Source organism: Gopherus flavomarginatus, chromosome 1, assembly GCF_025201925.1.
Source record: "Gopherus flavomarginatus isolate rGopFla2 chromosome 1, rGopFla2.mat.asm, whole genome shotgun sequence".
In the NCBI taxonomy this organism is placed as follows: Eukaryota; Metazoa; Chordata; order Testudines; family Testudinidae; genus Gopherus; species Gopherus flavomarginatus.
In genome coordinates this window covers 7,699,536-7,725,726 of record NC_066617.1, presented here as the reverse complement: position 1 = coordinate 7,725,726, position 26,191 = coordinate 7,699,536, and the positions used below count along the sequence as shown (strand labels likewise).

At 46.3% G+C, this 26,191-nt stretch overlaps 1 protein-coding gene across 1 annotated transcript in view; it reads left to right on the top strand.

Moving 5' to 3' along the window:
• Nucleotides 1-15,521: 15,521 nt before the first annotated feature.
• The window catches only part of TASOR2 (transcription activation suppressor family member 2), a 72,198-nt gene continuing 61,528 nt past the window's right edge, over nt 15,522-26,191 (top strand). The window contains exon 1 of the mRNA XM_050936767.1: nt 15,522-16,093. Within this exon, the coding sequence (XP_050792724.1) occupies nt 15,832-16,093 (262 nt within the window). The 5' untranslated portion in view covers nt 15,522-15,831. The remainder of the gene's footprint in view (nt 16,094-26,191) is intronic.

Sequence of the window (26,191 nt, the reverse complement as noted above, 5' to 3'; positions counted from 1 at the left end):
GAAGAAATAATGCAGCCATCCCTGGAAACCTTCAGGAGAGGATTGCAGAGTATCACCATGAAAGTTTCATTGAGATCTCTCAGGATATAAGAGACATCCCTATGTACATAATATTACTCCTGGGGGAATTCTGCACCACTGCGCATGTGCAGAATTTGTGTCCTCAGCAGATTTCTTTGCTTCCCCGCAGAAAAATGACCTTCTGATGGGGAAGGAAAGGCAAGCTACAAGAACGGTCATGCGACCCTCCCCAGCAGTATGTTTCAGGGGGCCCAGGGCAGCAAGCAGAGAAATAAATCACTGTGGGGCAGGAGGCGGGACTGCGGAAGACCCAGCTGGTGGCTTCTATCCTCTGCCAGGCTCAGCTGCTAGTCCCAGCTGATCTAGGGAGGACGGGACTTCCTCTTCTCTCATCTGGGGGTGGGTCAGATCAGACCCACCCCCAGATTTCTTCCCCAGCTGAATGAAGCTCCGCAAACTCCTGTACAGGGAGCTTCTCCTCCATCTGTCCAAGCCCTGGGCATCCAGACACCCTCATACCCAGACCCTCACATCGAGCCTCATCCCCACACACACTCAGAACCTCTTCATCCAATGAGCCCCAGTGTCCCTACACCTGGACCACCCCAGTGAGACACCCACACTCAGATTCCCACCCCACCATGCCCCAACCAGCTGCATCTGGACCTCCAACTGAGCCCCCACACCCATACCTCCCTGCCGAGCTCTATCACTTCCACATCCAGACCCCCACACACACTGAGCCCCAACCACTTTCACCTGGATCCCCCTGCAGAATCCCATTACCATTGCACCCAGAACCCCCCCCCCCAAACAAGCTCCTTTGCATCCAGATTTTTCCCCTCTTCCCTGCACCTGGATCCTGCCTGGCTGAGCCTGCCTGTCCACACCTGGTGCTCCTGGCACACAGGGGCAGGGCCCTGGGGTGTTTCTGTTGCAGGCCCAGTCCTTGCGCTGTGTCAGGGTTGGGTGCAGCCATACTGCTGAGTCTGTGCCGGTGGCTGGGAGGGGGAGAGCTGCATAGTGATCTCCCGCCTCTGTGCAGCCAGTGGCCTCTGCTGCCCACTGCCATGGAGCCTCCACATTTATTTGACAAGTAAAATCCACAGAATTTTGCAGAATTTTAAAATATTGTGCTCAGAATTTTTATTTTTGGGGGGAGGCACAGAATGCACTCAGGAGTAACATAAACAAACTGCTCTGCATCTCCCCCAGCCCTATAGCCTGACCCTCAGGAGAATGCACAGCAGATGTCAACTCTACCGCTGTTTGTTGTGCCAATACTACTTCTCATACAAGTAAAACAACTGAAAGGTGATACCTGTGTCTTGTTAACTTGGGGCTGGGCTGGGCACCAAGTTTACATTTAAACATTGTAAGGAAAAATGCATGCATACTCTCACCTAAGGTCTCTTCCCCTTCTTCAGGCTCGTCTGTACTCGCTGGCTAAACTGTGGTGGAGTCTTAAAAATCACAGAATCATAAGCCTGGTAGGGATCCCAAGATGTCATCTAGTCCAGTCCCCTGCACACATGGCAGGACTATATAATAACTAAACTATTCCTGATAGGTGTTTCTCCAACCTATTCTTAAAAACCTCCAATGACAGAGATTCCACAACCTCCCTAGGCAATTTATTCCAGTGCTTAACTACTCTGACAGGAATAGGAGTACTTGTGGCTCCTTAGAGACTGAGGGTTTGGCTACACTTGCAGGTGTGCAAAGCTGGGAGTTAAAGCTGTCTTTGTACAGCTGTGTAGGGAAAGCGCTGGAGTGTGGCCACACTGACAGTTACCAGCGCTGCAGTGTGGCCAAATTTGCAGCATTTGCAGTGGTGTTGGAAATGGTGCATTATGGGCAGCTATCCCACAGAGCACCTCGTTCCATTTTGGTGCCATTTTGGCGCTGTGGGTTGTGGGAAGGGAGCAGAGGGGGCGGGTCATTCTGCTTCCTGTCCCAACACCCCGTGATGTATCGCTTCACATCACAGCAATCTCTGTTTTTCCGTCCATGTTTGGCGCCATCTTGACTCTCTCAATGGTTTCTGTACAGCGCGATTTCTGTGGGAAATGGAGCCCGAACTGCTGAGGAGTATGCTGACAGTCTTGCCAGCACATCACGTTTGGCAGTTGAGCTATTCCTTAAGATTCAAAGTGATGCGGAGTCTGACGATGATAACGAGTCGCCTGACGCATATGACACTAAATTGCTTCTGGCATTCACGGAAATGCTCAGCACCGTGGAACGCCGCTTTGGGGCTCGGGAAACAAGCACTGAGCAGTGGGATCACATCGTCATGGAAGTCTGGGATGACAAGCAGTGGCTGCATAACTTTCAGATGAGAAAAGCCACTTTCATGGGACTGTGTGCTGAGCTCGCCCCCACCCTGCGGCATAAGGACACGAGATTGAGAGCTGCCCTGATGGTGGAGAAGCAGGTGGCTATTGCAATCTGGAAGCTGGCAACTCCAGACAGCTACCAATCGGTCGGGAACCAGTTTGGAGTGGGAAAGTCGACCATTGGAATCGTGTTGATGCAAGTTTGCTGGGCCATTAATCGCATCCTGATAAGAAGAACCCTGACTCTGGGGAACGTGCAGGACATTGTGGATGGCTTTGCACAAATGGGTTTCCCTAACTGTGGAGGGGCGATAGATGGGACGCATATTCCTATTCTGGCACCATCCCACCTAGCATCCGAGTACGTTAATCGGAAGGGGTATTTCTCCATGATTCTGCAGGCGCTTGTGGATCACCCTAGGCATTTCATTGATGTTAATACAGGCTGGCCTGGAAAGGTGTATGATGCATTCAACTTTCGGAACAGTGGCCTGTTCAGGAAGCTACAGGCAGGGACTTTTTTCCCAGAACGGAAGATCACAGTAGGGGACGTTGAAATGCCCATTGTGATCCTTATAGCAGACCTTAAGGTGGCCATCCTGCAGCAAAAAAACTTCAGGACCAGACTTCAAAGAGAAACTGCTGAGCTTCAGTTCATCTGCAAATTTGACACCATCAGCTCAGGATTAAACAAAGACTGTGAATGGCTTGCCAATTACAAAACCAGTTTCTCCTCCCTTGGTTTTCACACCTCAACTGCTAGAACAGGGCCTCATCCTCCATGACTGAACTACCTCATTATCTCTAGCTTGCCTGCATATATATACCTGCCCCTGGAAATTTCCACTATATGCATCTGACGAAGTGCGTATTCACCCACGAAAGCTCATGCTCCAAAACGTCTGTTAGTCTATAAGGTGCCACAGGATTCTTTGCTGCATTGTGATCCTTGGAGACCCTGCTTACCCGTTAATGCCTTGGCTCATGAAACTGTATACAGGGAAGCTTGACAGGAGCAAGGACTGGTTCAACTACAGGCTGAGCCGGTGCTGAATGACTGTGGAGTGTGCTTTTGGCCGTTTAAAGGGGCGCTGGCGATCTCTGTATGGGAAGCTAGACTTGGGGGAAAGCAGCATCCCTGTGGTTATATCCGCGTGCTGTACCCTCCATAATATTTGTGAAGGGAAGGGTGAAAGATTCAGTCCCTCTGAGGTTCAACGCCTGGAGACTGAATTTGCACAGCCAGAGAGCAAGGCTACTAGAGAGGCCCAGTACAGGGCTGCAAGGATTAGGGATGCCTTGAGGGAGGAATTTGAGGCTGAAAATCAACAGTAATGTTTGGTGCCTTGCACGGGAGTGAAGTGCAGTGGTTACAATATTAGTAGGAATCTGTGTTTCCTAAGCTGATTTGCAGTGCCTGTTTCTTTCCTGGGCTAAGGTATGTTTGACTTTCTGCAATAATAAAGACTGTTTTCAAAGCCAAGAATTCATTTATTGAAAAGAAAATAACTTTACTGACAGACACACAACATTTTGGGAACCTAAAAGGGCAGGAGGGTGTGGTGGGGAACTGTAAAGTCACAGGTTTGAATATGTCCTGTTTGGAGTGCTGTGCAATGACTGCTGCACTTCAAGATGCCTATACTGCATGGTAATGGGGGTTGAGTGCAGAGGGTAAGGGTCATAGTTCTCAGGGCTGGTTGGTGAACGTACAGGTGTTGGGGGCAGCTGGTGGTGGTAAGAACCTGGATGCTGGGGAAGAGGGTTTGGAGCTGACATTGTGGCACAAGGGAAAGAGCTTTGGGACAGGGGGCCGCGGTGCAGTAGTGCTCTGCCTGCATGGCTACGAGCACCTGGATAGAGTCCGCTTGGCATGTTAGGATGCTTATCAGCTGCTTTGTGCTTTTCTTCCTGGCCGCTGCGTTTTTCTTGCTGATCCTGCTTTCCCTTTCCCTCCAGTCCTGCACTTTTTGATTCTCTGTGGCAGAGTGATCCATAACTGCTTGCAGCAGGTCTTCTTTGCTTTTTCGCGGCTTCTTCCGGAGGTTTTTGGAATCTTTGAGCTGTTGATAACATGGGCAGCCGAGAACTCAAGGTTGCTTGTGGAAAGGCAAAAAAGGCAACACTTAACAGAGGCAGCATTGTTTATATCTCAGGCAGTTATTCCCACACAGTGAAGGGGTAACATTCTTCACAATAGCATAATTTTCCCATCCCAAAGAGAGTGCACATAATCCACAGGAGCCCCGAAATGGTGAGTAAGGGGGACTGATTGCTTCAGGGCTGTACTGTCCTTGGTGTTTCTGTGCGTTGGGGAAAGCAAACAGCTGCAGGGGCACCTACACTGAACACTCTCCCAACATTTTCCACAGGAGTTGATCCTGGAAGATATCTCTCTGCTGCAGGTCACCTGGGAAGAGTGGGAGGGTCTTCTACAGCAATGCGGATTTCACCCTGGCCCCTATGCAGCTTGCCTGTGTGCAGCAATGGTCCTCCCACCCCTCGCGGCACAGTGGCGCGGACACGTTAGCCTGACTGGGACAAGGACCACGGTGGATCTCCCAATAAACTTGCGCAAGCGCATTGCCCACACTCTGGCTGAAACTTTTGAAAAGATTACCGAGGCCGATTACAGCAACGTGATAGACCACATCAATGTGCTATTCCACATGTAGGCCTGCATGCATGCATGCAGAACCCTCCCTCCTCTCCTGAAAAATTTCCATCCTGAAAATAAAAGCTGCTTACCGGGAACCCGCTCCTCTGTTTGTCCTCCACCAAGTACTGGCTGCTGCGACTGGCTACCTTCCTCCTGGCTTGAGAAAAGCTCCTGGCTGCATGCCTCCAGGGACTCCGGGGTGTCTCCCCCTACCCCAGTACCCTCACGCTCGGTTTCCTCCTCCCCCACTTTCCTCCCCCCAACCCGCTCTGAAGTGTCCATCGTGGTCCTCGGATTGGCAGTGGGGTCACCCCCAAGTATCACGTCCAACTTTTTGTAAAAATGGCAGGTCATGGGGGCAGCACTGGAACGGCGGTTTCCCTCATGGGCTTTGCAGTAGGCACTCCGCAGCTCCTTCACTTTAACCCTGCACTGCAGCACGTCCCGGTCATGGCCCCTTTCCAGCATGGCCCTTGATATCTGCCCAAAGGTATCGTAATTCCTATGGCTGAAGCGCAGCTGGGACTGCACAGCTTCCTTCCCCCAAACACTGATGAGGTCCAGCAACTCACCATTGCTCCATGCTGGGGCTCGTTTGGTACGTGGAGGCATGGTCACCTGGAAAGATTCATTGATTGCACTCCACACCTGGCTGAGCAAACAGGAAGGGGATTTTTAAAATTCCTGGGGCATTTAAAGGGCAGGTCACCTGAGGCCAGGGCAGTGGAGTTCGAACTGATGAGCAGAATGGCTGAACAGGCATTCTGGGATACCTCTGAATATCTCTGGAGGCCAATAACAGCGCTTTTGGTGGCCACACTGGCGGAGCAGCGCTTCATCACCAGCGCTGCAGTCGTTATTCCCCAGGCCGAGATGGAGTACAGCCAGCGCTGTAGCCAGGAAGATACAGCGCTGTATGTACCTTGCAAGTGTGGATGATGAGTGAGTTGCAGCACTGTAAAGCCACCACCAGTGCTGCAACTCTCCAGTGTAGCCAAGCCCTAACACATTTATTGTAGCATAAGCTTTCATGGGCTACAGCTCACTTCATTGGATGCATGTAGTGGAAAATACAGAAGGAAGATATATATATACACAGGGGAACATGAAACAATGGATGTTACCATACACATTATAAGGAGAGTGATCAGTTAAGGTGAGCTGTTGTTAGCAGGAGAGAAAAATAACTGTTTGTAGTGGTAATGAAAATGGCCCATTTCCAGCACTTGACAAGGAGATATAAGGAACTGTGGGTGGGGCGGGGGGAGAGATAAACATGGGGAAATAGTTCTACTTTGTGTAATGGCCCATCCACTCCTAGTCTTTATTCAAACATAATTTAACGGTGTCCAATTTGCAAATTAATTCCAATTCAGCAGTCTCTCGTTGGAGTCTGTTTTTGAAGTTTTTTTGTTGTAATATTGTGACTTTTAGGTCTGTAATCGAGTGGCCAAGGAGGTTGAAGTATTCTCCAACTGGTTTTTAAATGTTATAATTCTTGACGTCTGATTTGTGTCCATTATTCTTTACGTAGAGACTGTCCAGTCTGGCCAATGTACATGGCAGAGGGGCATTGCTGGCACATGATGGCAGATATCACATTGGTAGATGTGCAGGTGAACGAGCCTCTGATAGTGTGGCTGATGCGATTAGGTCCTATGATGGTATCTCCTGAATAGATATGTGAACAGAGTTGGCAATGGGCTTTGTTGCAAGGATAGGTTCCTGGGTTAGTGTTTTTGTTGTGTGGTGTGTGGTTGCTGGTATTTGGGGGCTGTCTGTAAGCAAGGACTGGCCTGTCTTCCAAGTTCTGTGAGAATGATGGATCGTCCTTCAGGATAGGTTGTAGATCCTTGATGATGCTCTGGAGAGGTTTTAGTTAGGGGCTGAAGGTGATGGCTAGTGGCATTCTGTTACTTTCTTTGTTGGGCCTGTCCTGTAGTAGGTGACTTCTGGGTACTCTTCTGACTCTGTCAATCTGTTTTTTCACTTCAGCAGGTGGGTATTGTAGTTGTAAGAATGCTTGATGGAGATCTTGCAGGTGTTTGTCTCTGCCTGAGGGGTTGGAGCAAATGCGATTGTATCATAGAGTTTGGCTGTAGAGAATGGATCGAGTGGTGTGGTCTGGATGAAAGCTGGAAGCATGTAGGTAAGTATAGTGGTCAGTAGGTTTCCGGTATAGGGTGCTGTTTATGTGGACATCGTTTATTAGTGCTGTAGTGTCCAGGAAGTGGCTCTCTTGTGTGGACTGGTCCAGGCTGAGGTTGATGGTGGGGTGAAAATTGTTGAAATCATGATGGAAATCCTGAAGGGCTTCTTTTACTCTGATAGGACATTTTTCATAATGTCCAACCTAAACCATCCATGCTGCAATTTAAGCCCATTGCTTCTTGTCCTATCCTCAGAGCTTAAGGAGAACAATATTTCTCTTTCCTCCTTGTAACAACCTTTCATATACTGGAAAACTGTTATATGTCCCCTCTCAGTCTTCTCTTCTCCAGACTAAACAAACTCATTTTTTTTCAACCTTTCCTCATTGGTCATGTTTTCTAAATCGTTAATCATTTGTGTTGCTTTCCTCTGGACTTTATCCAGTTTGTCCACATCTTTCCTCAAATGTGGCGCCCAGAACTGGACACAATACTCCAGCTGAGGCCTTATCAGTGCAGTATGAGCGGAAGAATTACTTCTCGTGTCTGGCTTACAACAATCCTGCTAATACATTCCAGGATGATGTTTGCTTTTTTTGCAACAGTGTTACACTGTTGACTCATATTTAGCTTGTGATGCACTGTGACCCCCAGATCCTTTTCTGCAGTACTCCTTCCTGGGCAGTCATTTCCCCTTCTGTATGTGTGCAACTGATTGTTCCTTTCTAACTACAGTACTTTGCATTTGTCCTTTTTGAATTTCATCCTCTTTACGTCAGACCATTTCAACAGTTTGTCCAGATCATTCTGAATTTTAATTCTAACCTTCAAAGCACTTTCAGCCCCTCTCAGCTTGGTATCATCAGCGAACTTTATATGTGTACTCTCTGTGCCTTTATCTAAATCATTTATTGAACAGATCCTGGCTTGTGACATAGCTGGATCCTGCTACCTCATTGCACTCCCCTCACCCCTTCTCTTCTTCGCCTCACTGTTCACAACAAAGGTCTGTGTCTCAGGCTCCTCAAAGGTATCTGCGGTGGTTTGTGGGGTGCTAGTGGGGTCTCCACCACGTACGGTATCCAGCTCGTTGCAAAAGCGCCAGGTCTATGGCTCAACACCAGATCAATTGTTGGTCTCCCTGGCCTTGTGGCTGCCTTCTAAAGTGCCTTCACTTTCACATGGCACTGGTGCTGATCCCTGTCCTACCCCATTGCCTGCATCCCCTATGCAAACTTTTCATGGATGTCCATGTTTCTGTGGCTGGGCCGTAGCTGTCCTCTCCTCTTAGGCCCAGGAGATCCAAACCTCCTGTCTGCTCCAGGCAGAAGTAGCATGTAGTGCATGAAACCAGCATAGGCAGCTGGGCAGTTGCATGAAACAAGAAAGCTGCTTGTTGTGCTTGCCACTGTGGGCAATCTGGAAAAAGCATTTCAAGAATACGTAGGGTGTATTAAGGGGGAGGATGTGGCTTCAAGTCTCCGTGATCCCTGGGCAGTGGAGTTCACAACTGAGATCAGAGCAGTCACTGTCGCAGGACTCCTAGGGTTCTCACAAGTCACATAGTGTCTACACTAGCACTGCATCGACCTCAATAGGTCAACATTGTTCAGAAAGGTGGTTTTACTGAGTCACCAGAACTGGGTGCTTACATCGGCCAGAGACAAATTTGAGCATAGACACATGTACAAAGAGGTCAATCTAACTCTGTAATGCAGACCGGGCCAGTCTAAGAACAGCAGCTCCCTGAACAACAGATCTCCATGAATGGAAGCATTCTTACATTGACTTAGCTGCTTTTAAACTAGGGGGTGGGTCAGTGTAGTCATGCCATTGAGGGAGGGAGATTTTTCACACTAACTAACTAACATAGTTCTGTTGACCTGAATTTTAGGTCCAAGAACCAAGCCTGATATTTGTGAGTTTTTTGGGACAGGGACAATATTTTTCTTCCGCGTTTGCACAGCAGCTAGAGCAATGGGATGCTGGTCCATGACTGAATACTACCACAATACTATTGCCATCTCATTACTTTTTATCCTTGCTTGTCACCTTTAAACAAAGTCAATTTCAGATTTCAAAATATCTCCTTTTTCCCCTCCAGTTCAAAACATTTTAACATAACCTTATTTTTTTTTCCAAAATGGCTGAAAGTATCTGATTCTGTCATTCAGTTTTTCTGACTAAACAAACAAGGAACTTGGTCTACAAATGGTGACTTCTTTATTTTAGGTTTCCTTGCTGTACTTAACGCCAAAACCGAAGATGAGTCATTGTTTCAGGGAGGCCAAAAATATAGTACTGCCAGTAATAAGGACCTCATCAAAGCTAGGTGATAGCCGCTTCTATTATTTCAAGTCGCACAAATGCACCTACAAGAGGGCACGAACAAACATTTAGAAAAGCTACAGTCGCTCTAATTAGGGTGCCATCTCTACATAAAATTCTATTTAGCTCACAGAAAACAATAAGCTAGAGGAATTGCTAATGCCCTTCTCACCGAGAGACTGGAACAGAGCACTGAGAACAGAAGCTGGCATTAGAAATCCAGAATTGATTCTAATATGACCTGTGTTTTTAGCACACTCCCTGCTGTAATGCGTGAGCACTTTACAGCTTGCGAAAGAAACAGATGGACTCGCAATTTCATTCTCAAGTTCGAATGGTCTCAAGTTGCAGTGGGGGAGGTCTAAGTTGGATATTAGGAAAAACTTTTTCCCCAGGAGGGTGATGAAGCACTGGAATGGGTTACCTAGGGATATGGTGGAATCTCCTTCCTTAGAGGTTTTAAGGTCAGGCTTGACAAAGCCTTGGCTGGGATGATTTAGTTGGGGACTGGTCCTGCTTTGAGCAGGGGGTTGGACAAGATGACCACCTGAGAACCCTTCCAACCATGATATTCTCTGATTCTACATTTTATAATAAAAGCAGGGAAGTTCATGGCCCTTTTGATGTGCCCCAGTGGCAGGATCCACAGACATGGACTACTTTATATGCCCTTGAAGGGGCAGGTTGGAACTCTGGCCTGGAGAAGGTTTTTCTAAATCATCTAACCTTGGAATGAGAACAATGGAACCTAGAAAACTATTTTTAGTCCCAAACTATCTGGGATCTGGAAAGATTTCTAAAATTAATTTTACTTGGTGGATTTAGGGCCATGAATGCCAATGGGTAGATTTCTGGTAAGGCAACGGGACCTAGAAGGGCTATAACAAGCCTGAGCTATGTTGTTCAGTGGAGAAAGTGATATACTAGAAGTCAGAACTCCTGTCATACTCCCAACTCTGCTACTGACTTATCATGTGACCTGAGGCAAGTCACGTTGCCCCTGTGTGCCTTCGTTTTGCCCTCTGAAATGATATGGGGATAACAGAACACTTACCTATCTCTTGGCGGTGTACAAGAGTTCACCGGGGCTCGACTCTCTCCGGGGTGGTGGGAAGCCACATCGGCTCACTACACACTGATGGGTCCAAGGAATTAGTCCGGCCAGGAGGCAACAAACACTGAGCCACGGGGCTCAGGCCCCCATGCAGGGCTGAGCTGTAATAATAGTTTTAAGCCCGGCCCTAGGTCAGGGCGGGGCAACAAATGCCGAGTCAGGGTGGTCAGGCCCTCAGGCAGGGCTGAGCAGTAATAATGGGCTCTGGCCTCCTCAGGCCAAGGAGAGGGGGAGTCTGCCACCCCGGAGTTGGGTGGCAGGGGAGATGCAGGCCCTCCCACACCACTGTGTCCCAGCCCGGGACCCTAGCAGTAGCTGGACATCCGCTGCTTAGTCAGTGGGGATCCTGGCCGCAACACACCGACATAGGCTCTGGTAGTGCTGCAGCCAGACTGGGGCTGGCTGCTCCCAGGCTACTTCCACACTCCCCCTCGGTCCCTACCTGGGTCCTGGCATTGGCCTCTGGGGGGTCCAGGAGCATGGGTTCGTTGGGGCAGGGGCTGGTCTGCAGATCCGGCAACTCCTCCGGATAGCGGGCATGGGGTAGGCCCAGCAGCTCCTCAGGATAGCGGGCACGGGATAGGCCTGGCTAGTCCGGGTGGCCGCCTTGGGCTGCAGGAGCTTCCCAGTCTTGGGCTCCCCTGGGGACATCTGCTCTCTCCGGCGGCTCGGCTCCTACTGAGCTCTGAGGGCCGGCTTTTATAGTTCCAGGTCATCGCCTGACCCTCTGAGGGGCGGGCTCAGAGGTCCCTAGCTCCGCCCACTCCAGCCTCCAGATAGGCTCTTCCTCCTCCAGGGCGGTGGGGAGCCACACCGCCTCACTACAGGCGGCTGTGTGGTTTAATTAATTGTAAGCTGCTTTGAGATCCTTAGGTGAAAGAATTATTTGTACTCTCTTGCGTCTTTGGCTCTGCCATTGACCTGTGTGTGATGTCAGGCAAGTCATTACGTCTGTCCGTGCCCCTATTTCCTCTCCCTCTCTTCGTGTGTCTTGTCTACTCTTGTTAGTTCTTTGGGGGTAGGGACGCTCTTACTCTGACAGTATATAGCATCTATAGGGCCCTGCTCTCAGCTGGGGCCTCGACACACTGCTGCAACTCAAATCAATGAAGATGGTGTTTACTACATGTTTATATGATGCCCAGAATGAAGAGGTCTTGAGTTTGAAGATTCCAGGCAATAATAATGTGGTACAATTACAGGTACCGCAAGCCCTTATATCAGTACCGTCTAGATTAGGCTATCTATTGCAACATCTATAAGGGCTGTGTTAGCTCAGTCTTCAGATGTACTCCCCAGATAGATAGATAGCATTTCAGTAAGTAATAATGAACCTAACCCCAACTACAGCCATTCACTGGAGCAAACACAAGGTCGGCATCCACAGGTACCATGAGCGACTCAGTAAAGCAAGACCTCCCTGCCCTGTGTATTTTGCCAGGCCTATTCCAGGCACAGAGAAGCAATAAAATCAACCAGTTAAATTTAAAGGGGTGGAGAAAGCTGGGGTCAGAGCCAAAAGATCAATAACACTGGTCTACAATTTTTGAGAAGTTGTCTGCTTCAGAGATAAAATGTGATATTTATTATGTATTTTGATGTGCTGAATTCAAATATGACAATTAAAACAACTGATTGGCTACTGTTTCTAAGATATTTAAGTTTTTACATTTTATGTCTATGTATATTGTGTAGATAGTAGAGTTTTAATCATAAATTGTAAACCTAGGTCTTTTCATGTGTTTATGGTTGCTTTACATGATAATATTTCACCTGTCCTGTTTATGTAACACTTTAAAAATCAGCAAAAGGTTTATATAAATAAAATTTATTATGAAACAAAAGGCAAAAAACTATTATGTACATACTTTAGTCCTATTCAGTGTCTACTCGGCCCTTCTTGGCTTGTCTCTTGTATTCATTAAATGGAGCATCTCTTGTCACTGTCCAGCAATAGTCTGCAAGCATTGATGGGCTCCATTTGCCCTGATAGCCTGCCAGGAGATTCCACGGCTGTAGTCTGGAGCCCAGCAGCTCTGCCTTACTCTTGGGTAGTTCCAAATCCCTGACAAGGTCATTCAGTTCACCTTGTGTTATGAGGTGTGGTTCAGAGGAGGAGGATGGGAGAAAATGTGGGTCCTGTGACATTGATGGTTCAGGACCAGAAGTTTCATCCTCTTCCTCGTCTGACTCAAGTGAGAAGGATTCTGGTGCATCAGGAACCGGCAGTCCTTCTCCATGGGGTACTGGGCGTATAGCTGATGGAATGTTTGGATAATGCACAGTCCACTTTTTCTTCTTTGACACACATTTCCCAACTGGAGGCACCATGCAGAAGGAACAATTGCTGGTATGATCTGTTGGCTCTCTCCAAATCATTGGCACTGCAAAAGGCATAGATTTCCTTTTCCTGATCAACCACTGGTGAAGATTTGTTGCACAAGTGTTGCAGCATATGTGTGGGGCCCACCTCTTGTCCTGATCTCCAATTTTGCAGCCAAAAGAAAGGTGATAGGCTTTCTTAACCATAGTGGTTATACTGCGCTTTTGTGATGCAAAAGTCACTTCACCACAAACCTAGCAGAAGTTATCTGCACTGTTCACACAAGTACGAGGCATCTCTGCTCACTTTGGCTAAACAGAAATGTGTCCCTTTGCAAAATCAAACACTGACAAATAAGAGAGCACCACACTCTATGATTTCTGGAGCTGATATAAGGCAATTTGTTCAGCAGAGTGATGTAAGCTTCGTTATGATTGCATCATCCATGACTTCTAGGAATAACATGATGCAATTCATATCATGTATCACGCAATACCAGCTTCAGATTGCATCACTCATTGTTTTGCCTAAAAAGCAAGTACTGTCCAAACCCAGTCATAGATTTATTCATAGATCCAGTCAAAGATGTATTTTAGTCATTTCTGGTATAATTGAGATCCCTTCCCTTTATAACTCACTTATCCTCCACCATTCCCAAGTCAAGGGTCGTATATACTGACCCAATAGCATATCTTGAAAACTAGAGCCTCAACAATTTTAAGCATCATTTTCGTCCTCAGTGACCCAGAATTAGTAAAGTTGGACTACATTTATTTCAGAAGCATTTTGGCTGTAGAGCAGTGTAATGGGTCCTACTTACTCCACTCTCTTTTTATAAGATAAACAGCGACAAAGGTAACCACTCAACTCCAGCATGGACTGATACAAGCCGGCTCTTGGTGGTTGAGAGAAATACATGTATTATTTATCTACTGTTTTTAATTTTCACTCAGCAGTTTTACTAGGATAGAATTTGGTTTGATAGAGGTGAATGACGTTATTTATCTGTATTTCTTAATTTAAATATATTTCCCTGGAAGAAAGGGAGCTGAAAGCAGGGATGAGAGATTGATGATCATTTTCTTTTGAATAGGGAAAAAAATTATTGTGGGCCATTGTATTCTTGATTTCAGCCCACTTCAAGTCTTAGTTTTGGCCCATATCTTCAAAGGTAATAACTTCCATTGGTTTCAAGGGAGTTAGGCATTTATAGACCTTTGAGGATCCAGGCCTTTGATCCTAACATTTAATAGCACTATATGTAGGGTTGGCAGAATTTGATTTTTATTTTTTTATAATTTAGTCCGATAATATGAATATTTATTTGTAAATTTTTTTTCCAATTTTGAACTATTTAAACGTTCAGACTTGCAGGAAATTGTGGGTGGTCGGACAATTGTTGAATAACAATAGACGCCGAGATTCAAAAAAGTTAAAGCTTTATAAACTGCTCAAACACAGGGTGCCAACATCACATGGCAAAATATACAAAGTAAATATGCTTAAATCCGTAAATCAGACCTGGTTTTGGTATCCATTCACTAGACCATTTGCAACAAGCCTGATTCAAAAGTCTAGTAAGTTCTCAAACAGGGTGTTTCTTACTTTGCCAGTTACTAATTTCAGCTGCATCTGATGAAGTGGGTATTCACCCAGGAAAGCTCATGCTCCAAAACGTCTATTTGTCTATAAGGTGCCACAGGATTCTTTGCTGCTTTTACAGATCCAGACTAACACGGCTATCCCTCTGATACTAATTTCAGTGATTATCAGTGGAAATATATTTTGTTTGGTTTGTGGGTGTGCCCTGCAATCCATGTTTACTGACATATATAAAAATCTAATCTTTCCAAGCCTAAATATATGCATGTTTTCAACAGGGACAAGTCAAGTTGAGTGATTTCCTATTATACTTTGACCAAATATAGGGCATTGATATTCAAAATACACCTTTTTAACAGTCATGTTTCCTGCCTTTCCCCTTTAAACTCTCCTGTTCTCTTTAGATGTTAATCCTGACGCTCAGGCCGAAGATTTTCATTTAGATGGAGACTCCTAGATTTCGGATTAATTGTATTGAATTAGATTTACTGTGCTCACACAGACCACTGGCGGGGTGGGTTTGCAGAGCTGGATGCCCCATTCCTTGCAACGAGGAAGGCTTTTACTGAAACGTCTCGCTGGACCATGCAAGATCTCTCTCTTCCTTCCCAATCCCCTCCCGGGCCTCGCTGGGAAGGAGAAGTGGGGATTCGAGTGTGTATTCAAAGCGCGCGACAATGAAAGCCCCATTCACACGGTAACACCTCTTTAGGATCAACTTTTCTGGCACGATTTTTTTTAAGCTCAGCCAACGGGTTGGCTCCCTGCTCTTGCGTGGAGGGGAAGGGGGACCCCCAATCCCTCCACTCGTCTGCATTGGTGATGGCCACCGGGAAAAACTAAAGGCTTCGTGGCACTCAGCAGAATCAACCCCCCCTCGCGCTGCTTTGCAAAGGCAGCTCCGGGGTGCCTTGCACGGTGACCTTGCGGGAAGTATAACGCGTTAGCTTTCCGGTTCAGTTTTCACTTTCTCTCTCTCCTTCCCCCCCCCCCCCCCCCCGATTCCTCCTCCTTTTCCTCCCCAGCCCCGTTTTACTTCCTGGAGCTGGCGGATGGTGCGGGCAGCCTCCCCTGCGAAAGCGGAGCCCGCCTCCGACATGTTTCCCTTTGCTTAGCCATGCAGCTTGGCCTGCCCGGGGGAGGGGATGGAAGACCTGCCACCCTGACCAGAGAAAGGGGGAAAATAAGCCCAGCCTCGCAGCCCTCCATGGCCCTTTCTCCCCGCTTCCCTGGCAGCGCGGTGCAAGCCTAGCGCCAGCTTGAGAGCCGGGGGGGGCCCCCTTTGCCCCCATTGAATGAGTGGGTTCCCAACCCCCCCATCATCCCTCCCCTCCTGGACCCGAGCCCAGGGACGGGGAAGGACCCCGCTGGTTGTGTGGACTGGCCGGACAGGCGCAGGTAAAGCCCCCGAAGGGAGCTGGGGCCACCCACTGCCCTGCCACGATGCGGAGAGGCAGGGAGGGGCTGCCACATTGAGGGAGCGGGGGGGCGGCGGAGAGACGGAGCCCCCCGCCATGGGAGAGCCGCGGCTCGATGGCCCCGCACCGGCCGGCACAGGTGAGCGGGGCTGATCCGTCTGGGAGGGCGAGTGGTTTCTGGGCAGGATTTTCTCGATCCTTTAGGCCGATCTAGGCAACAGGGCAGGCTGCGTCTCTGCACAAGGGGGTCATTTGGGGAGGGAGGAGGTCTCTTTTTTTTTTTAATATCAGACGACACCGTCCACCCAGCTGGGCTTGGATGTTTAACCCTCTGGAGTGCCCAGGAGAGGCAGTCACGTGGGCATTTAGATTTGTTCCCTTCAGAGGTGATTATCCTGTTTTTTTGGAGAGAATTTTTTTTTGTTTTGCAGATGGGAGGCGGCCTTAGCTATCTGAACAGCCCAGTCTCATTGCAGTGGGGGTTTGATACTGATTGGTGTCTGTACCATGTGATGCCTAACTCAGAACTATTGCTTGTAAAGTGATTGAAGAGGGAAGAGTTTTTTTTTTTTTAATAAAGCCAGGGCTGTGTGCTCCATGCTGTATTAACCATGCCAAGGGAGACATGGAGCCTATTCCCAGGAAGTTATCTTTTAAACAAGCAAACTGCGTGGTCATTAAATAAAGAAAGAGAGTGGCTCTGAGTTACCTGTTGATAATGCAATGCAAGAAAAGGGCAAATATAAACAAACAAACAAACAAATCTGTCCAAGCTCTGCATGTCAGTGTGACCTCTTGAAAAATACACACGTGGAAAAGAAATTGTGTAGCTTCACTTTTTCCATGGATGAATTGCTACTTTACTTGAATTATTATAATGTATAGCATTTCCAGACAGACATTTCTCCATCTGGAGACGAACAGCAAAATCGTCATATCGCCCTGCTGTCTCCGGATGGTATTTTGTGTGAAGAAAATTACCTGGTTGTGATAAGTGAGTGGGTTTGGGGGAGAGAGCCAAGAGGTCGGCTTATTTATGTATTGGACACTTGTTATTTAGGTCCCTAGTCGACAATGTGCATTGGATGATCCCCCTGCTCCCGCGCTGATTCTCTGCCTATGAAGAGGCCTGTTTGTGTAGATCGTGTTGCAGGAAAAAGGCCTGAGTTATTTATTAATTTTGCACAATGGCTTCAGATTCTTTGATTATTGCCAGTGCCACTGCAGAGGCAGTAAGAATCAGCCAGCATTTCATGAGAGGTGCTTGTAAATTGACTTTAACCCAGAAAAAACTGGTAAAGTGTCCAATTTACACACAACTCACAACTGAAAAATCTGTTCTTTGTTTATCATTTGTCACTTCAGTGTTCTGTTTAGGGATAGATTATTTGTTCAGCGCTATAAAGGTACGGGACAGTTAAAGGAGAGTGTTGCGGCCCTAAAGAGTGTGTGATTTGTTACACGGGGTCAAGTGAGTTTGTACTCGGGTGGCTAGTCCTTGCCATCATGGCCACACTGCCTATTTTAGTGTGCTAGCTCAAGCACTAGTGCCTTGTATGCCTACCCAATGAGGGAAATGCATCGCCTAACTCCTGGGTAGATGTACCTTTTAGAGTCCATATGCTCTGACCCTGATCCTGCAATGTTATATAATATTTGGTCTGTTTTCCTACTCAGTTAGGCATGAGATTCCCATTGCCCTTAGGACTTCTCTCAATACTCAGAACATTTAATATATTCAATTGAAAAAAAATTAAAGAGGAGACTGAGTTCCTCACACATCCAAATGGCATGGTTTTCTGTAGGTAAGCACAACAGATATGGATTATTTCAGCTACCACCGGAATGCCACAACTAGGTTGAAACACAACAGCTGTTTGATCAGCTAACAGCAGGTTTGGAGGGAAGGTGAAGAATGTTTTATCCAATATACACTGTATGTGATAGGTGGAGTAAATTACCTGCGTTGCAATTTGGTCAGGACACTGCAGTTAGGAAGGGTTTTCTGCTTTGCTTATCTGCCTACTTGAAGCTGTAAGTATGACTCAGTGATAGCAATGTAATTTCCTTTGAGGATTTTTAAGCACGTGATTATATCTTCACTGTTGAGTCAAGCAGGAGGAGAAGCTGGGCTGTGTCGCAGAAACACTTGGGTCTGGTCTATGCTTAAAAATTAGATCAAGCCAGCTGCGTCGTTGCTCAACCCTGTGAAAAAATTCACACCCTGAGCTCCATAGTTAGGTCAGCCTAATCCATGGTGCCCACAGTGGAACAGCTTCAAGAGGAGAGAGTGGGAGAGCCCCCACATCAGAATAGCCCACAAGTTGGTGATTAGAAGCACTAGCCTGAGAAGTGAGAGATTTCTGTGCGAATCCTTTCTTCCATCCACTTTTCAGGGGAATTGAACCTAGGTCTCTCACATCCCCAGGGAATGCTCTAACCACTGAGGTAAAAAGGTGGCCACCTCCACTACAGACCCCCTCTGCCAGATTATAAATGGGACCCGTTCTAGTAGGTGGCCCTTAAGCACACCTGCTGGATTGGGCCCACGGGTGAGCCAGACCTCTCACTCCCTGGTTCGTGAATCACTTTAGCTTAGGAGGGAGATAGGTATCCAGATGCCTAGAAGGAGGCAGGAGTGCCCATGCGCAGAAGCAGAAATGTAGACACTGAGGCAACTGCTATCCTGAAAATGTAGGGACTGAGTGTGTTTAGGCGCCTATGGGATTCACCAGGAATTTTATGCATTGCAGTGAGGCCTAAAACTGGGATTTAGGTATCTAAACCCCAGACTGACACACCTAAGGACCTTTGTGAGCCTCACCCAACACTTTCAGATGTGGGTGGCTAAATCAGAGGACTGATTTTTAGGGGTCCTAAGCACACTAGCTCCTATTTAAATTGACAGGGCAACATGGGTACTTGGCATGCCTGAATATCAGCCCGTATGTCAATGCCTAACTTTAGGCACCTAAGTTTGAAAAATCTGGTATAAAGATTTGCCTAATGTCACAAAGGATGTCAGTTTCTGAGCCAGGACTAGAATCCAGGACTTTAGACTCCCTATCCTCTGCTCTTACCACAAGAAAATGCTGTTTCATGTTTAATTCAGGTATAAGAATTGCATTTTTCCCTAGTAGCGATGCCCCTCTTACATTAATAGGAAGTATAGGCTCAAAATCCAAATTTGGGTTTTGTTGTGTTTTTTTTTTAATGCAAAACCTATCTAAAATATTTCTTGAAAATATCCTTCGATTGGGCTTAAACTTCCCCTGGCTTCCCCGGATACCCAAGTTCATCATCATTGTGCTTCTGTAGGTGAATCAGAAAGTGAAACTGATTAGATACAAAAATGAAAGGGAATACAATAGAACCTCAGATTTATGAAAACTGGAGTTATGAATGGCTGGTTAACCACACATCTCATTTGGAACCAGAAGTACACAATCAGGCTGCAGCACAGACCAAAAAAAACAAAAAAACAAACAAAAAAACCCTAACTATAAAACTACTAAAAAATATAAAGGGAAAGTTAAAAAAGATACTTGACAAGGTAAGGGACCTGTTTCTGTGTTTACTTTGTTTAAATTAAGATGGTTAAAAGCAGTATTTTTCTTCTGCATAATAAAGTTTCAGAGCTCTATTAAATCAATGTTCAGATGTAAACTTTTGAAAGAACAACCATAATGTTTTGTTCAGTGTTACGAACATTTCAGAGTTATGAATAACCTCCATTCCCGAGGTGTTCATAACTCTGAGGTCCTACTGTACTCTAACTTGTTTAACACTGTACCCACATGATTTGGAGGACAGAAAACTGGAGGTTGCTAAAAGTGGTGACTGGATTTTGGTGAGCCATAATCTTAGAAATGTAGGGCTAGTCCGTCCGCCTGCACTGAGACAGGGCTAAGTATACCTAGACCATCCCTGACAGATGTTTATCTAACCTCCTCTGAAAAACCTCCAGTATCAGGTAACTTGTTTCAGTGCTTAACTATCCTTATATTTAGAAAGTTTTTCCTAATATCTAACTTAAATCTACATTGATGTGATTCAGAAAAATCAGGAGAGCTATATGAACCAGTTTTGTTGAAGGAAGATCATAGAGGAACCAGAAGAGAGGAAGCTAAATCATGTCCTAAGACATCCAATACAGAGAGCAAGGAACAGGGAAACATTTAAAGTGAATCAGGTGAACCAGAGCAAAAGAGAAACCTGAGGCCTGAAAAAGAGAGAGAAATAAGAAATGTGGCATGTTATTTGAGGATCAGAAGATTGTGAGCATCTTCTAGATGTGTAGGCTGAAAGTAAAAGTATCACTAATTTCCTAAATGCTAAAAGGTCTTTAAGTCATGCTGAAAGTGTGGTAGATTTGGGAATACTCAAATCGGATAAGTATTTGCAATTAAGTGAGTCCACAACAGGATGGCAACCAATTACTGGACCATCAAAAGAGATTATCTCCCTATTCCAACTAGGAAAGAATAAGTGAAGCCACCCAGGGAGGTATTTGAGAATGAGAAACTAAAATTTTCCAGGAGTGTTTACTGATTTTGGGTGCCTAACTTGAGACTCCTTTCTGCCTGATCTTCCCAAGTGGTAAAGACTTGGAGCTCCCCTCGATTTGGGTGGCATGGGTGCTCATATATTTGGGTAAAAATAGCCCAAGGAATATCAAAGCTTAGCAATCTAGACAGAAGCCATCCACTAGCTTCCTAGGGTTATATAAAAACTTCCCCTATGGACAGGTTAGTCTGTAATTGTCTGTTACAGGAATTTGCTAGTGCCAGAGCCAGCTTTAGGCCAATTGCCTGGAATCGGGCCCCGCATCCACGCCTAAGGAGGCCCCGCACCCTAAAGAAGAGCGCCTAACTTTTTAATTTTTATTCACCTGATGGCGGTCCGGGTCTTCAGCAGCATTTCAGCGGCAGGTCTTTCAGTGCCGTGGAAGACCCAGAGCGAGTGAAGGACTCGCCGCTGAAGACCCAGACCGCCACCAGGTATTCGAATCGGGCCCCGCACGTCCTAAAGCCGGCTCTGGCTAGTGCTTTCGGTTGTTGTCAGATGGGATACTAGACCACTGGTCTCACTCGTTACAGCTTTTTTCCATCTTAGAGTAGGAGATACCTTCATGCCACAATCACTCCAATGTGATAATTACATAGCCTTTTAAAATGTGCCTCACCATGGGCCTGATTCAGGGCACAGTGAGATAAATGGAAACACTCCTGTTGCTCAGTGGTTTGAGCACTGGCCTACTAAACCCAGGGTTATGGGTTCAATCCTTGGGATCATTTAGGGCAAAAATCTGTCTGGGGATTGGTCCTGCTTTGAGCAGCAGGTTGGATTAGATGACCTTCTAACCCTGATAGTCTATGATACTTTAATGGAGGTTGGATCAGACCACATACACCTAGGAAAATGTGAAATATAAAAAGACTGTTGGAATCCTCTTCTTTTTCTTCAAAACATCCAGGTGGCTGCAACTAGCCTGGCTTTTCCCAGAAATTATTAATACTGATCTCACAGTCAAGGGTGATTACTCAGGCACGCCCTTGCTCCAGGATCAGAACATACAGCTGTGCAAGTACTCCCATCCCCAGAGTTGACCTCAAGCTGCAAGACTGTCTCCTAGGTATACCCTTGATCTCTTATATCATGTTTATTCCCCTGGCCCTACGGCTGTGATCACTAGAAGCACTAGGCACTTTAAACCCTACTCAGTGCTACCTGTGGCTGAAATACTAGAACCGTTGCCAGTGTCTCAAAGGGAGAGAGAATAGGTCAGGTAACAAGGGAGGAGATGACAAAGGGGAGCAGTAGAGAAAAGAAGAGAGACAGTGGGATTGTCCAATTTGTAGAAAGGAACAAGATTGTAAAAGGAACTTTGCTCTCAAAAATCTGTCTCACTCTTGTAAGAGTGGGACTCTGTACCTCTCAAGCAAATTTCTTGAAATGAATCCTGCCTGTCTTGGAAAAGAGGGCCTGAGTATGGCAAGGCAAGTGCCCTTGTTATCCAAGATGCTTGCAGCTTTATCCATCTTGCTCTCTGAAACATTCTGGTGCCACTGAGCTGCATATCAAGACTCATCAAAGAAAATTCTAATTGTCTTTCCTATACTGTGATTTGCCGAGTCCCTGGCAAGAATCTAACCATGCAGAACTGTACTTAGAAGTAGATAGTCAATATCGATATGAATCTAGGCTGAAATCATTTGCCTTCCCTGTCATTACAGTGTTTTGTTCTACAGGTAGAGATTCTGACATACAGCAAAGGAATTAATTTCTAAGCATCTATTCATTGCAGTGCAATAAGTGTTTGTTCCAAAACACTGCACTATATGCTTTATAAAAGTAATAACATGTCACTTGATCCATGAAGTGATTGGTAGACTACGTCCTGAGTTAGCCTCTGGTGGCCAATTTCCAAGTACCCATAATAACAATTAACCATGTAACAGTCTGTTAATTCTACGTGTATTATTACTCTTGGAGCTATGACCTAAATGAATTGTACATTATCTTACTAATTAGGAATACTTTGTCATAGTCAGATGATAAAAAGTAGCATCTTTCATATTAACATATCTCAATGCCTTACAGACGTAATATATTTATAAATGGAGGCACCAGCCCTGCAAGCTTTGATGCCTCAGAGTAACTTTCCGCATGTGAATAACCCCACAGATATCCGTAGGAGTAGGTGGGTGAGTAGAGTAGAGTAGAGTTTCAGGATTGGCCCTTAAATAGCGAAGGATGATTACAAAATGTGTACCATACAGAATATAGCTAGAGACTCAAAGTTAAAAAGATTTAATCAGGTATGTAAGGCTACTCATTTTACGCAGCAGAATTCAAGGGACTCTCAGTACAATTTGTATAATAACTGAATGCCTGGGATTACTGAAACAATTAGCCTTACAAATCTAATTTCCTTTTCACCATTTATGCGGTTACTTTTCTTTCTGTTATTATACTCAGCTAAGATTGTGGAAAATAGGCAGTTTCACTTTTGTTTCTATTCTTCTCTGTTTCACTTTCAGCTTCTCAGTACAGTGCAGACACTACAGGAGAATGCTTAAAGCTGAAACAGCTCTTTCCATTACAATTTAAAAAGCTTTCAATTTTTTAAGTTTTGCAACTGTTTTTTCAATGCAGAATCTAAATTTGGGCCTAAATATGGTTGAAAGTGCCCCTTTAGCCTTAAAGAGAATCTGAGAATTTTACTGAATTTCCAGATTTGTTGCATTTTCTGTAATTGTTTCCTCTGATACATATCTACATACTAACTTTTTATATTTTCTCCAGTTTTTGCTGAATAGCTTATGCTTTAGATAACATAACTCCTTGTTTCTAGTAAACTATAAATGTTCTGTTTCTGTCACATTTCAGAAAGCTTCCCAGGCTCTTGTGAGGTTGCTTTGTTGAACCTGATCCTTAAAGATGCCAGCCACTTAAAATTCTCATTGATTTCAGTCCATCAGGCCCTTAAAATGCATTCGCCTGCTCGTACAGGTTTATGACCTTCTATTATCTTTCTTTAGGCTCAGTGTGGCATTCACCTGCTGCTTAGTTTATATATAAGGACCAGGTATGATCTAAGGTTCTCAGTGCTGCAAGTACTGACACATACAAGTAACTTTACTAATGCAGCCACTCTGGTCAAACTCTGATGCTGCGCTCAGTAATAAGTACCCCGTGCCTGGTAATATTTGCAGGATTGAGATTTCGAGAAGGATACACAAGGCCCAGTGGCAAACTTGTAGCTTAGGGTTTTTAATAATGAAAAATATCATTCAAAATTCCTTAAACGATTATTAAAGCAATAGTGATTCAAGAATAAATCCACCAACAAGCTCGTAGTGATTGCAGCATATCATTTAAACATTCATGTGTTTAAGGACAAGATCTGCCATAGGTTTCACTCTGGATTTTGTGGTTCATTAGGCCACATGAGGCATTTACCTGGGCGTTGCCACCTTCCCCTCAACACATAAAAGCCTCTGACCCGAGTTTCATGGTGCTGTCAGCCAGGGCTAGCTGGCCCAGCCAGGGGCTGGATTAGAGCCTGAATTCTGCTTTTACTTAGGCAGGTATCCCACCCACTTTGCGGTATAGACACAAGTGAAACCACTTGAGTTCTCAGTCCTCCAGTGCCAGGGCCGGCTCCAGACACCAGCGCGCCAAGTGCGTGCTTGGGGTGGCATGCTGCGGGGGGCACTCTGCCAGTTGCCAGGAGGGCGGCAGGCAGCTCCGGTGGACCTCCCACAGGCATCCCTGTGGAGGGTCCGCTGGTCCCACAGCTCCAGTGGAACATCCGCAGGCACGCCTGCGGGAGGACCACCAGAGCCGTGGGACCAGCGAGCGGCAGAGCCTGTCCAGTGCCATCCCATAATTCCCCCCATGTGTCCAGGAGGATGGACACATTCTCCCACAATTCACTGGGAAAGAGCGGCTCAGCTTACTGCTGCACAAAGAACCATGGCATGTGCCCCCAGAAGTCTGGGGGAGCACAGCACCAGTGCAGATGCAGTCACTCAGGTAGGGCGTTGCACAGGGCCGGCTTTAGGATGTGCGGGGCCTGATTTGAAAGAGCTGCCACCAAAATGCCACCAAAGACAGTGGCAGCGTTTGAGCTGCTGCCAAAGATAGCTGCAGCAATTCGGCAGCAGCTCAATCGGTTGCCGCTGTTTCCGGCGGCACTTTGGCGGAGGGTGTGGGGCCCGATTCCTGGGAATTGGGAGAATCGCCCTGAAGCCAGCCCTGGCATTGCAAGGCAGCTGCTTACACCAAGGCTAAGCTAACCTGGATGCTGATCACCTGAGCTAACTCTGCAGCTAAAACAAGCCAGTGGAGTCTGAACTCAGTGCCTTCACTGTTCACTTCAGTTCTGCTGTCTGCCAGATTGTGGCTTCCAAGCCACAGATAGCCCACATTGGATGTAACATTTGGTCACGAAATGGGAAAGTAACCAAAAGGCTTGAATTAGCTGCATGCTGCTACCTTTCTTCCAAGCAGAATGTGGAGCTAGTTTTGGACACCAGAGAAAACTTACTACTGAAGGAATATGTTAATAATTCTGCAAGCCTGGGTGATGAGAGAGACAGGCTGAGGTGTCAGGTCACCATTCCTCTGGCTTTTTTTTTTTTTTTTTATTTTTACTTAAAAGACAGATTGTGTTGCAGAGGAATGGTGGGAGGGTCCCAAAAAATGCGCGGGCTTTTATTTGGAAGTAGGGCAAGAAAGAAAGGATTGAATCTTCACGCCATAAAGAGGCCAATGATGTTTTTTAGCTGATTAAGCCAATTATGTTTCTGAAGTTAGCCAGGAAAAGTCATTCACGGCAGATGCTGTTATCAGTCGTGTAATGAGGTGAGACCAGACCTGGGTAAAGCCTGCAGTTCATCCTCTTATCATCAGCCCCTTCTCCGACTGAAGACACGACAGTACACAAAGGTGAACCTTAGGAGAAGATCTGTTTCTCAAAGAAAAGCCAAGCGCCAAGCTGTAGCCACTTGCAGGGCCCAATCCAGCCCCCTTTGAAGTCAGTAGAAAGATGAGCACTGACTTCAGTGGGAGCTGGCACAGACCTTAATATATGGAGATATGCCTATACTTCATAAAGCTGGAAAGGACCCTGAAAGGTCATGGAGTCCCACCCACTGCCTTCACTACCAGGACCAACTAGTGATTTTTGCCCCAGATTCCTAAGTGGCCCCCCTCAAGGATTGAGCTCACCGTGCTGGGTTTAGCACGCCAATTCTGAAAACCATGGAGCTATCCCTCCCGTTAGGGCACTGAGGGACCCATTGGACACACCCAATAGTCTCCTGATGTCATTGCTCGGCATCTGAGGCCTGGTCCACACACTGCTTTTGTATAACTCTCAGTTAGAGGGGTGAATCTTTGTGGCTGGTACAGTTAAACCAGTACAATTGCCCAGGGTGGCTGCAGTTTATATATAAATGCATCTTACACTATTAGCCCTGCTCCATGCTTAATATTTGGGTCGACATAAGTATGTGGTCAGGGATGTGAAAAGTCCTCACTTCTGAGGGCTGTAACTATGCCAACCTAAGTCCCACCCCCAGGAGATGCAGCTAGGTCAACAGAAGAACGCTATGTCACTGGGGGAGAAGGTGTTCCTATAGCAACGGAAAACCTCTTCCAACGGTGTAGGCTGTGCCTACACCATGGGGTGATGCTGGCATGGCCCCCCTCCCGATCCCTTCCCTGT